The sequence below is a fragment of the Podarcis melisellensis genome (assembly GCF_964234715.1).
Source record: "Podarcis melisellensis genome assembly, chromosome: 14".
Lineage (NCBI taxonomy): Eukaryota > Metazoa > Chordata > Lepidosauria > Squamata > Lacertidae > Podarcis > Podarcis melisellensis.
In genome coordinates this window covers 48731136-48743288 of record NC_138546.1, presented here as the reverse complement: position 1 = coordinate 48743288, position 12153 = coordinate 48731136, and the positions used below count along the sequence as shown (strand labels likewise).

Here is a 12153-nt window from a genome sequence, read left to right as displayed (position 1 = left end):
CAAATTGGAGGATTAAAAAGAAGTGGATTATGCAAAGTAGTAGAAAAGCAAAGGAACTAGGGAAAGGGTGGAAGGGAAGTCATATGGTGTATGTATACATGTTGTATTTGGTATGAAGTTGTAAGCGGGAAAGAGAGGAAAGGGGGGGAGGGGTTAGATATGCTCTCTGTTCCTGTTTTTGAAAATGCAAATAATAATAAAAAATTCAAATGATAATAAATAATTTTGAAACTTCAACCACATCATATTTAGTTGCTATTTAATATTTATGGCAACATAAAATAAGGAAATCACAACATATGTAACAATAACGTACTAAATATTAGCAAGAACCATCTGTTGGCCATTAAATGTGTTAGCTAATTTTCAAGTAATCACATTAGTGAAGAAGCCTGACAACCTAATCTGCTTAACAGCTAAAAGAGTGTTTTGGCAACCAAAGCCACCTCAACAAGGGAATGGGGAGGGCATACACCGTTTCGGGCAAACATAGTTCTTTAAAAAATAAAATGAGTCTATTCAACAGCAAGGCATTTAATATTAAATTAGCGTTCAATAATTTTCAATCAAAAAGACAATACTTTATCCCTTGCAGGGCAACTCTTAACCATTGCAAAAGAGCTTGCTTCTTTATTTAAACAGAAGTTCCTATACCACCTTCAGGGGGGGCTAACAACATAAAATACATTTTAAAAAAATACATCAGAGGCAGAAACCACAAATAAACACAACCTTTTAATGAAATATTAAATGCACCCCTGCTATAAGGGATGGGAAGGTTTGGGGTGGGGTTTACAGGCAGGAGGGGGAGCGGGTGGGTGGGTAGAGGCTCTAAGTAGGGGAGGGGTCAGCCAGCAACACAACAAGGGTGGCAACCCCCCCCCCACACACACACACAGACACACACAGAGGGGCTTTAACTTACCAGTATTTCTTCCCTGGAAGCATGATAATACATTTCACTCTGCACATTCCAGTAGGCACTGAGAGAATCAAGACGCAGAAGCTGAAAGAACAAACACATCTCATCAGCTGTTAAAATGTACAATATAAAATCTTTCACCAAATAGGAACATCTTACTTATTTTAAAAGTAAGAGTGCAATTCAGTCCAAACGTCCAAAAACAAAGTTGACATTAGAAATTACAGTGAATTCAGTGGTGTAGCCATTCATTAGGTATTTTGCACACTTTATCCTAAATCCTAAACTTGAAGAATACTGTAAGCATAAAGAAGGTAGAGAGAACAGTGAAGTAGTATGAAATGTTTCCATGCTAGGGTATTTGTTAATTCCTATTTGCTAGGGTATTTGTTAATTAAGCCAGCAAGCATGGTGAATTGTAATTGTTATGTAGTAAGCTTGGATCCTAGAACAAAAGGCAAGTAGGATCCTAGAATACAACAACTGATTGGCTTGCAGGAAGAGATCATTCAGGCTCCAGGAGGAAGTTAATCAGCCTATTAGGCTGGTAGGATCATAGAATGCAACTGATAGACCTGCAGGAGAAGACCAATCGGGCTCCAGGAGGGAAGAAGAATCAGCCAATCAGACGGGACTCATTGTGTAAATATTGTATATAAAAGCCTGAGGTTTGGGGGTCAATTTAATCACTGTTTTACAAGCTGCAATAAAGAGCATGAAATCACTACAGGATTCTGAGTATATTTCAGTAATGTTCAGATGAAGCCAAGTTTTGCTGAAAAGCAGATTTTCACAATTAGACTGCAGTACTCACAAGAGAGGAGCAGCCTCTACTGTTCAAGTAGGGGTAGGGACAAAAATACCACAGGTGTAACAAAAATAGCTTTGAATCCTGGTAACTGGTTAACTAAGAAATAAAATTTCTGCTCTTAAACTTTGTATCAGAGGCTCTGACCGTACCTTGTAAATGATTTTTGCAGCCTCATTTAAAATGCAAGGAGTCCAGTTTTCATTAGTAGTCTGGAAATAGAAATAATTGAATTTAACTTATGTTTGTTTTAAACGCTTTGTACGCTATACTACCCACCCCAGGTAGTGGATTCCAGGCATTTCCCAAATAATCTCAGGACGAAAAAGGTTATTTGGTATGATCCAACTTCTTTCCCATGTTTTGACCAAACAGTATTTTGTAAGAATCCATTTTTAAAGATCAGGTAAGTAGTATAAATTTTTAAAAAATATTTTCAATAAAATAATTCCCACATAAACAAGCCCTAAAATTTCAGGGGATAGAGAGCAAACAGAAAGCTAAAGCACTATGGGTGGAATCCAGAGTGCAGTAGCTAATCTGCTTGCCAAGGAGTTGTTCTAATCTTCCCTTTTCCAGCAGCAGTGTCCTATACGTACCCACAAGTTTTGAGGCCCTCCAGAGCAAGGACCACAAGAGGAATGGGGCTTCCACTGGAAGCAATTACTGTCCCCTTCCTCTGAATTTAATCTCTGCTGATTTCGCATATGAATATTTCCTTCCCTTGGCTCCATTCCCCCCATATAACCCTACTTCTTTGCTCCAGAAAAAATACAAATGACATATGATTTTCACAGATGACAGCGGTTTTCATTTGCATCAGCACTGAGGAAAGAGTTATTTTCTAGACGATTCCTTCTCAGCCAACAATCTAGAAAAATATTTTCTAGGCGGACTTGACCTCTTCCATTTTTCCCTGAGGCTACTGAGCAACTAGTAATATTTCATTTTTTCATAAAATAAAGCTGAAATCCATGGTTTGTCTTTGATCAAACAGCAACCTTATTTCCAGGCTGTATTATATGAAAAGCTCATAATAATTATATCAACATTTCCATTTACCTTTAAATACAAGTACACATTCCTAAGTAAATTACAAATCTCAAACTAATTTCCTCTTTATTTAATCAAAAGCATGGAAATATGCTTTCTTGGTCTCCCCTCCCAAATTTGCTTGAATTCTACCAGAAAACAGTAAGCATTACCAGTAAGCTAAGCTCCCCCAATGTCACTCCTAAGGAAATTGGTCGGCTAGGATCTGTGATCTAAAAACAATAAAAGTAGGAGTTATTATTATATGCAATATGAAACATCTTAGAACATTTTTTGTTTTTGAAAGCCTTATTTACAAGTGTAAAAAAAGTATTCGGGTGATATCCAGCTAAGTAATACGCCATGTAGAACCAATGAAATTAATGGACTTAAGTCTGTTGATTTCCATGGGTCTTGTCTAGATTACTATAATGTACTTTCCACCTTTGAAGACAATTTGGAGGCATCAATGGGCATTGGAGGCATCCAGTGTTTAAGAATCACTTCCCCCATCACCACCATACAATCCTTGCCAAAAACTATGGTCTGCTTCAGAGACCCTTCTCAGAGCCTCTCCCCCACCTCCAAATGTGTGGCAGGTGGGCACAGGACAGGGCCTGCCCAGTGGTGGCACCCAGAATTAGGTTCATAGGGAGACTCATCTTCCTGCAAGGAGTAAACCCCTTCTTAGTTCAGCAGCCTCGTGCTGGACACTGCAACTTCCAACTGCTATTTTAGATTATGGTTAACCTGGATTATTCTAGTGATGTTGTAATTTACTATTTTATGTTGATATTTCTTGAGTTTTGTAAACCAACTTGATTATATGCTTTATTAAATGTTATGGGGTGAACAGTGCAAAGGAATACAGTAGCATTAACTTTGTTTGCCACCAGTAAAAGGAATTCACATTACTTACATCATCCTCATACTTTATATGGATGCTTGTGATTTTGACTTGTACATTTTTTATAACTTGTGTTGCAAGCTTTTCCAAAAATGTATCTTTCTTCTCTTCCTTTGGTTTATCTAAAAACATAAAAAGTGCAAGTCAGCCCCCACTGCAAAACTTTCATTTCATTAAAGATTCAAACTATGACACTAAGCAACATTTAATAAAGCAACAGTGAGAGTGAATACCTTTGCTTTCTAAGATTCCGGATTTGGGGGGGGGGGGAGATTTTGTTTAAGTTCCATCTTCTCTACATGGGCCAATTTATATTTATATTTGAAGGCAAGGAAGGGAATAAACTTGATAGAAGGTCAATGCTCTCAGTCAGGCATAGGCAAACTCAGCTCTCCAGATGTTTTGGGACTACAACTCCCATCATCCCTAGCTAACAGGACCAGTGGTCAGGGATGATGGGAGTTGTAGTCCCAAAACATCTGGAGGGCCGAGTTTGCCTATGCCTGCTCTCAGTAAAGCACAGACAAGAATTCATTCATGGAAAGGGCCCCCAAAGTGCTGTTGTTTTTACTTAAATTGAATCACATTCTACACAATACTGATTTCAAGTTGCTATTATATCTGCCCAAGTATATTGCCATCTGTAGGAGGCTGACAGAATTGGCTCGGCAGGCCAGTTCTCAGCAACAGGCCACCATTAAGACACACTCCACACACAGGTTTAATGTTACATGAACTAGTTTCAGGAAGGTATGCTTCCCCTCCCCATCTCCAGTGCAGCCACAAGGAGACTGTAAACTTTCACTCTTGTTTAACATGTCTGAACATTAGCTCTATAAAGTTGCCTTGTTTCCATAAACCACAGTGAAGACCAAGTACAGTGCTTCAAAGTTCACACATAACATTAAACCACAGTTATTTAAAAATTGAAGCAAGAAATTCCAATCTGCTCACTGTAGCAGTGCTAGAAGGGGGAAAGGAAGTACCTACATCTAAGACTCAGACAGGTAATCTTAAACCATAGCTCAGCATTACATCCAAACCAGGTCAGTGAGCGTTTCGTTCACAGCATCCAGCATTCCCCCAAGTTAAACAGAAATTTGTCAGAAGCCTCTAAACCAGGCAGAGGTTCTTTTGACCTACTTTCAACACATTTCAGATTCAGTTAAAATAGGGTTTTCCCCCTACATAAAAGCACTGTACTATTCTCTACCTCCAAATTAACAGTCAAACACAACAAATATTTCCCAGACTTACCGTATTTTTCGCCCTATAGGACGCACCTTTTCCCCTCCAAAAATGAAGGGGAAATGTGTGTGCGTCCTATGGGGCGAATGCAGGCTTTCGCTGAAGCCTGGAGAGCGAGAGGCGCCCGTGCACACCAACACCTCTCACTCTCCAGGCTCCAGGAAGCTATCCGCAAGCCTTGCGCACCCGGGGGAAATCCCCCCCGGGTGCGCAAGGCTTGCGGGCAGCAGCCTGCAGCGTGGAGCACGGGGCGCCCTCCGGAGGACGCCCCGTGCTTTGCGCAGGTGTCGGCAAGCCTTGCGCACCTGGGGGATGTCCCCCCGGGAGCGCAATGCTTGCGGGCGGCAGCCTGCAGCGCGGAGCACGGGGCGCCCTCCGGAGGACGCCCGTGCTTTGCGCAGGCGTCTGCAGCCTGCCGCCTGGCAGGCGGGGCGCCCTGAAGCAGAGCGCCCCGCACGCCGGATAGACATCAGCAGCGTGGGGAGCGCTGCAGGAGTTCCCCGCAGGGCTCCCCACGCTGCGGATAGCAGCCTGCCGCCCGGCGGGCGGGGCACCCTGAAGCAGAGCGTCCCACACGCCGGACAAACATCCGCAGTGTGGGGAGCGCTGCAGGAGTTCCCCACAGGGCTCCCCACGCTGCGGATAGCAGCCTGCCCGGCGGGCGGGGCACCCTGAAGCAGAGCGCCCCGCACGCCGGACAGACATCTGCAGTGTGGGGAGCCCTGCAGGACTTCCCCGCAGGGCTCCCCACGCTGCGGATAGCAGCCTGCTGCTCGGCGCGTGGGGCACCCTGAAGCAGAGCGCCCCTCGCGCCGGGCAGACATCGTCCAGCCCCACAAGCTCGGGGGACAGCGGGGAGGCACAACGCCGCCATCCCACTGTTCCCCGACCTGGTTTTGGGGGGGGAATAAAGGGGAAAAAAATTCCTTTAGTTCCCCCCAAAAAAGTAGGTGCGTCCTATGGGACGGAGCGTCCTATGGGACGAAAAATACGGTACTCTATCTTGCACAAAACTACACATTTTTTCTCAGAAATTTCTTCACCCTACATTTTATGTTGCTTGTTTCCCCATATCCTTATCAGCACTTTACAGATCAAAACCACATATCTGCACTGACTTCTACAGCAGTAACTAGACTGTTTTGCGGCAAAAACAACATGAAGTCTTGCTCCACCTTAGAAACCAACAAATTTATTTATGTCTTCATAGACTGGAATCCACTGCATTTGATGTACTTGAACCAAGTCCACAAAAGCTTATCCCATAATATACCTGCTGGTTTCTATTATGCTAAAATTCTACTTACTGTTTTATAACTGTATTAAGGCAGCTTCAGACTTACCTTACCTAGCCAAGGACCCTGAATAATTGTCAATGAGTGCTGAATGTTGATTATTTATTTTAATTTTCTAAATATGAGCCTACCCTTAATGCCAAAGTCTCAAGGCAATTAACAGAACAATTAAAATGTTTAAAAAACACTAAAGTGTTTGATAAAAACAAGAATAAAAATACATGCAGCCAGTGCTTTTTTCTAGAAAAATAGGTGCTGGTACTCACCATGAAGTTGTTACAGTGAATGTCACATTTTTAACAACAAAAAAGAGGTGCTGGTACCCATCATGAAGTTGTTACAGTAAGTGCCACACTTTTTAACAAACAAACAAAAAAAGAGGGTTCGGTACTGCGTAGCCTTGAGTACCCCCTGAAAAAAGCACTGCATGCAGCCAAGAATAATTTATAACAAGGTGGGAGAGGGAGATTATAAATTATAAAAGTATTAATTATAAAAGGACCTAACTAGCATTACAGGTTGCATGAACAGGGCAAGCTTTCACCTGATTTCTCCAGGCACCTAAAGAACTGGGAGCACACCTGGAGAACATGACTAAGGCATATGAATTTCACTCAATAAATATTTCACACAAACCTGGAAGCCTATGCCAATACCCATTTTAGGAATGACTCCAACAAGCAACTTGTAATATTTAGCCTATTTACCATCTTGAATAGTGAGATGGAAAGCCAGTCTAAAAACTGTAAAATATCTTAACATCAGATCCTTAAAAGGCAGAAGGCAGTAAGTCTCACACATTCTTATTCAAGTATACAGAACTCCAAGCAAGAGCTGTTTTGCTAAGGACTGCTGATCTTTGCAAAAAACAGGGCACAGAAATAGGGCAGAAAACAGGCTGTTTGGTCAGTTTCAGTGAATATTAACCAAGAACTATCAAACAATGTTTTCATCATTGCCATAACTGCTGAAAGGCAAAAGCTCAGCAGGACTGTGTATGAATATCCAAAACCATAACATTCTTTAATTAATCAAAAGTATTGCTTTGATCACTGAGAAATATAAACAGCTCAGCGTAAGATTAAAAGGTCACAAATGAATGGAATGAGAGAACAGAATGTCAATAAAAGAAGGGGACGTTCTTTTTAAAACATCTGAACACCTTTTCATTAGCACTGGAACATCTTATGGAGAAGCTCAAGGACAGAAAGGAAAAAGTACATTTATTTCTGAAGCGGGTATCAGGTAAACTAAAACAAGTGACAAACAGATGTTAGGGAGAGGATTAATCTGACTGATGTTCTATTGGGCATGGACTTCAGAATGGTTTAGGCCTGTGGAAAGGAAATACTTGGATGATAAAAGAGGGAGTTACAACTGAGAAGGTAGTCCAAATCTGTCAACCATCTGGAATGATAATGCGAACGAGTACACTTAAGTATGAACCTACTACAGACTTCTTTCTGTAACAAATGCATCATTTAAAAATGAAACTAGCTGTGTTAAACCTTTCACTACTGTGTTCACTGGAATTCATTCAGGGGAAAGAGCCCTTAATCCTCTGGCAAAATCGAATCTGAACAGCTATTGCTGGATTGTGCCCAACTGAGGTTTGAAGGCCAAACAATTCAAGCACTAATTTGAGCAGGAACTACCCAATTTCTGCTTTAACAGACATTATTATTGTAATTATAATTAATTTAAAATCAATGTAGTTTGTTTATATCCAGTAAAGTCAAAGTCTCACTAACTAACTTGCTGGCCTAAAAGAAGGTTGCACATATTACTGCATTTTCTTATTATAAAAAGAAAAGCAACAGAAAAGGAATATTCAACACACTGTGCTAGTTATACCCACCTTTTGAGTGACCATTACCTTTAAATGATTTCTTAAAACGCTTTTTAGTCTTTTTAGACTTACGTCCTTCTCAATGTAAGCAATTTTACAGAAAGAGGATAAATTACAGTTAGGCAGGCATCATTAAAGGAAGCAATGAAAATAAAGGAAAACAAAAAATAAGATTATTTAGGCAAGACATTTGGAATATAGAAGCATAGAGTTAGTTTGCAGCTCCAGTATAAAACCATTTCACTATTTCATACTATTCTTTTTTTCCAAATGAGACTATAGAAAATGGATTTACAGCAAAATTATAAAATCTAAAGAGGGACTACAGCCCTGGGCCTACTCAGAGTAGACCTACTGAAATTTACATGGCTAATAGATGATGTTAATAGGTCTACTCTAAGTGGCTAAGCTACTACAAACAAGGAAGACATTTTGAGATACACCTTCCTTCAGCAAAATTTCTATAATTTAAAGACAAAGTTTTATAACAATTGCTGTATCTGCCACTGAGAAGCAGTGAATCCACTGTGGGACAAGATTCTGGCAGACATCCAGCATTAGTCATACTCAAAATAGACTCACTGAAATCAGTGGACTTGAGTAAATTAAATCCATTGGTTTCAATGGGTCTACTCAGAGTGAACTTAGTTGGATATCTCACTCCATCCTTAAAACAGCCCACACGTTCCCTAATCATCCCCAGCTGCCTGCAAAAAAACCCCACAACAACAACCCCGGTGCTCCACTTCCCAATTAGTCTGTGTATGAAAGGAGGAAAAAATAATCAGACTAAGTAGACCAAGGGTGCTACAAAAACAACCACAATGGGGCTCCCTAGACAATTTCAGAAAGTAGGCAAAGTTTTCTAAATACATGCGTCTCTTCTAGGCCTAGCTCTGGGGTAGTAGGAGGCTGGTAGTTCCATCAAGTCTACAACCCAAAATACTGAGATTTGGAGGCAGAGAAGACTATTGCTGGACTTAACTCTCTTTGTGAGCAAAACTGAAGAGAGAAGGGTAAACTGCCAGGGCTAAGACTGCCTGCACATGTGCTCTGAAAAAAGATGAATATGCAGAATCCCTGCAGCCACACTCGTAGAGAAGGGAAGAGATAGGAAAACAGCATTCACAGTCTATTTATAGCCAGGTCTCTCCTCTTTCTCTTTTTAAATTTGCTTACTAGCTAGGTGAGAGGCTTTTACATAAGGCAAGAAAAAAACATTTTAAAAAATGGATACTCTTAAGTCATGGCTTTAGAAGAGCATATGACTCCATTACTGGATTAATTTACAACCAAACAATGCCATCATCTACATGTTTCATTCACATAACCCATTCCAAGGAGACATGACTAAGACTGACATGCCAATCAATGGAATGCTTTTCTTACGAAAAAAGAATGCTTCATCTCAGCAATGAGAATAATGGCTTACACCCAGAGATGTCTCACACAAGTGGATAAACACTTCTGCTTGTGAAAGCAAGCCCCAACAAATTTGTCTAATTTCCCCATCCTGCACCATACCCATATCATGGCATTCTAGAGGATGTACCAACCCTTGGGAGCAGCACTTTATGTGGTACAGGCAGCTGTAGGAGGGCGTAGGACCCAGGAAAGCCATGCTGGATAAGTGAGTTTCACAGAATCTTCTCTGAATCAAACCCATTATATTTGCAACAACATAAACTCCTGTTGAAAATGCAAGAATCACAGCCTTTATATGTATGATTTTACAGCCAATTTATCAAGAAACAATGATTGAAATAATTACAAAATATTGCAACCAGTGTTCCGTTGATAAATTGGCTTTCAGAGTCTCTGAGGCATGCTTGTTTCTCAAAGTACTTTAGGGAATCAGAGCTTCCCTAAAGTTACCATTGAGAGAGTACTTTAACATTAACCTAGTTCCTGTCACAAGAAGTAGCTTGATCTAGCAGACCAACAGGCATTCAGTTTCCCTTTTCAAATACCCTTTAATGTAATCATTAAGCATGCATACCCACCAGACTTGACATCCTTATACACAATGTCCTCCAGTCCACATATGAAATCTGAATGAGCTCCTTCATCCATATGACAGCAGTAACCAAAATGCACATATTTTAAAACAATAGACTCTACTTTTCAATCTAAACCACTAATACAGGGTTTTTAAACATTCAAAGAGAGAGAACTAGTTTTAAAATACTTAGAAAAACTATTCCACTTTCACCAACAGCCTCTTATTTATCATTGTACATTACAACAATCTACAACATCACGAGCTTCACACATTGGTTGAGTTCACACATCATGCTAAACCACGTGCAAAAGTAGGAAGAAGCCCTTGGCTTGTTCCCCCTTGCCCTCTCATACGCCCAAGAGAATGAAACCAGCAGTGTTTACTTTCAGTTTTAAACTGAAAATATATATATATATGTATATAGACACACACACACCGAAATAACACAGGTAGCTTTCACACTTCAGACACTAATTATTACAACTCCATATACTACTTTTTAATTTTAAAAAAATAATGTAATAGTAAAAGCTTCCAAATGATGGCAATGTGAAGGACAAAAACAAGAACCACCCTACAATACAGTGTGTTGAGAATGACATTTATGAAGAAAACTAAAACAGATTTCAAACTGAAAACAGATTTCAAACTCCTAGACTCTAGTATCAGGTTAATAAATACCCAAGCAACTCTAGCTATGACCTACTTCAAGACAGTGTTTGATTAACATGCCCCTTCCAATTTCTTCAAAAGTATCATCTTAGAACCCTCAAGAATAACCATACAATACCTTTTTCTGCTGCTAATCGCAGGGCTTCTTCAATTCTTGATAGCTCCTTCTGCTTGTTATCCTGTAGATATTTTTCTTCTTTTTCTGCATCATATTTAATGCCTAGGAGACAGAGTTCATGATCTAGTCAAAACAGCAAGCCAATAAAGAGGCAATGTATCTCTGATGGCTCTAGTTTAGTGCCTCCTCCTGACCAAGCTGGTGGGTATCACCGTTAGAAGCCATTTAGGTAAAGAAAAAAAATATGGGAAAGAACTTGGTAACTTATAAAGAACTGTTGGAAGAGGAGGCAAATCAATTGAAGTTAAAAAAAAATGAAGAAATCAGGCATTATGTTACAGACTGGCTGTAATATTATCAATGAAATGAAACATTTAAATCAAAAAAGCAAAATGGGTTCGCAACAGAAATTTCAGGGCTGGAAAAAGAATCTATACAAAACAGAAGCAAATTTTTATCTAAAATGTATAGACTATTACTTGATTGGGAAGTAAAAGATGAAGAATTGAAAGATGTTATGATTAAATGGGCAAAATATTTTGGGCATACAATACAAATGGATGCCTCAGAAAATGAAGATGTTTTATAGGTGGTATCTGACACCTAGCAAATTAGCAAAGCTGAACAAACTGAAATAAATGCTGGAGGTGTAAGCAGGCAGAAGGAACAATGTTTCATATGTGGTGGGAATGTAAGAAAATCAGAAACTTTTGGGATAGTATCTATGGGGAAACCCAGCCAGATGGGCGGGGTATAAATAATAAAATTATTATTATTATTATTAATTATTATTATTATTATTATTATTACTACTACTACTATGAAGAACTGGAAAAAGAGGATATTTTTATACGCCACAACAGAAGCAAGAAAAGGGAAGGGAGAGGAGAGCCCAATAAAAGAAGAGAGGCAGATAAAATTATTTGAATATATTGAGCTTGCGAAAATGACAGAAATAATTAGGAATCGAACAAACCAAAAGTTCAGCAAGGAATGGGAGTGTTATAGAATCTATTTTTTAAAAAAAAATGTTCTCAAGTAAAACCTTTATTATGCTTTGACTAATTTTGCAAAATACAAAATAGTTACTATAAATACCGTATTTTTCGCCCTAAAGGACGCACCGGCCCATAGGACGCACCTAGTTTTTTGGGGGGGAAATCAAGGGAAAAAATTTTATTTCCCCCCCAGGTTTGCACAGCCACCCCCAAGCTAGAAGAGGGAGACGGAGTGCTCCGTCTCCCTCTTCTGCCTTCAGGGACAGCCTCTCTAGCCTCCGTGGGGCAGCGGCTTGCCCCGC

General features: G+C 40.0%; 1 protein-coding gene across 5 annotated transcripts in view; it reads right to left on the bottom strand.

The window, feature by feature from the left end:
* VPS13C (vacuolar protein sorting 13 homolog C) overlaps positions 1 to 12153 on the bottom strand; it is a 105517-nt gene that overhangs the window by 84079 nt on the left and 9285 nt on the right. For 3 of the 5 annotated variants that reach the window (XM_081887547.1, XM_081887543.1, XM_081887544.1), the window contains exons 5-11: positions 10854 to 10955; positions 10065 to 10124; positions 8071 to 8136; positions 3682 to 3791; positions 2936 to 2995; positions 1883 to 1942; positions 926 to 1006 (exon numbers count right to left, since the gene is read on the bottom strand). In XM_081887547.1, the coding sequence (XP_081743673.1) occupies positions 926 to 1006; positions 1883 to 1942; positions 2936 to 2995; positions 3682 to 3791; positions 8071 to 8136; positions 10065 to 10124; positions 10854 to 10955 (539 nt within the window). The remainder of the gene's footprint in view (positions 1 to 925; positions 1007 to 1882; positions 1943 to 2935; positions 2996 to 3681; positions 3792 to 8070; positions 8137 to 10064; positions 10125 to 10853; positions 10956 to 12153) is intronic. The other 2 variants (XM_081887545.1, XM_081887546.1) reach the window with 2 other exon arrangements.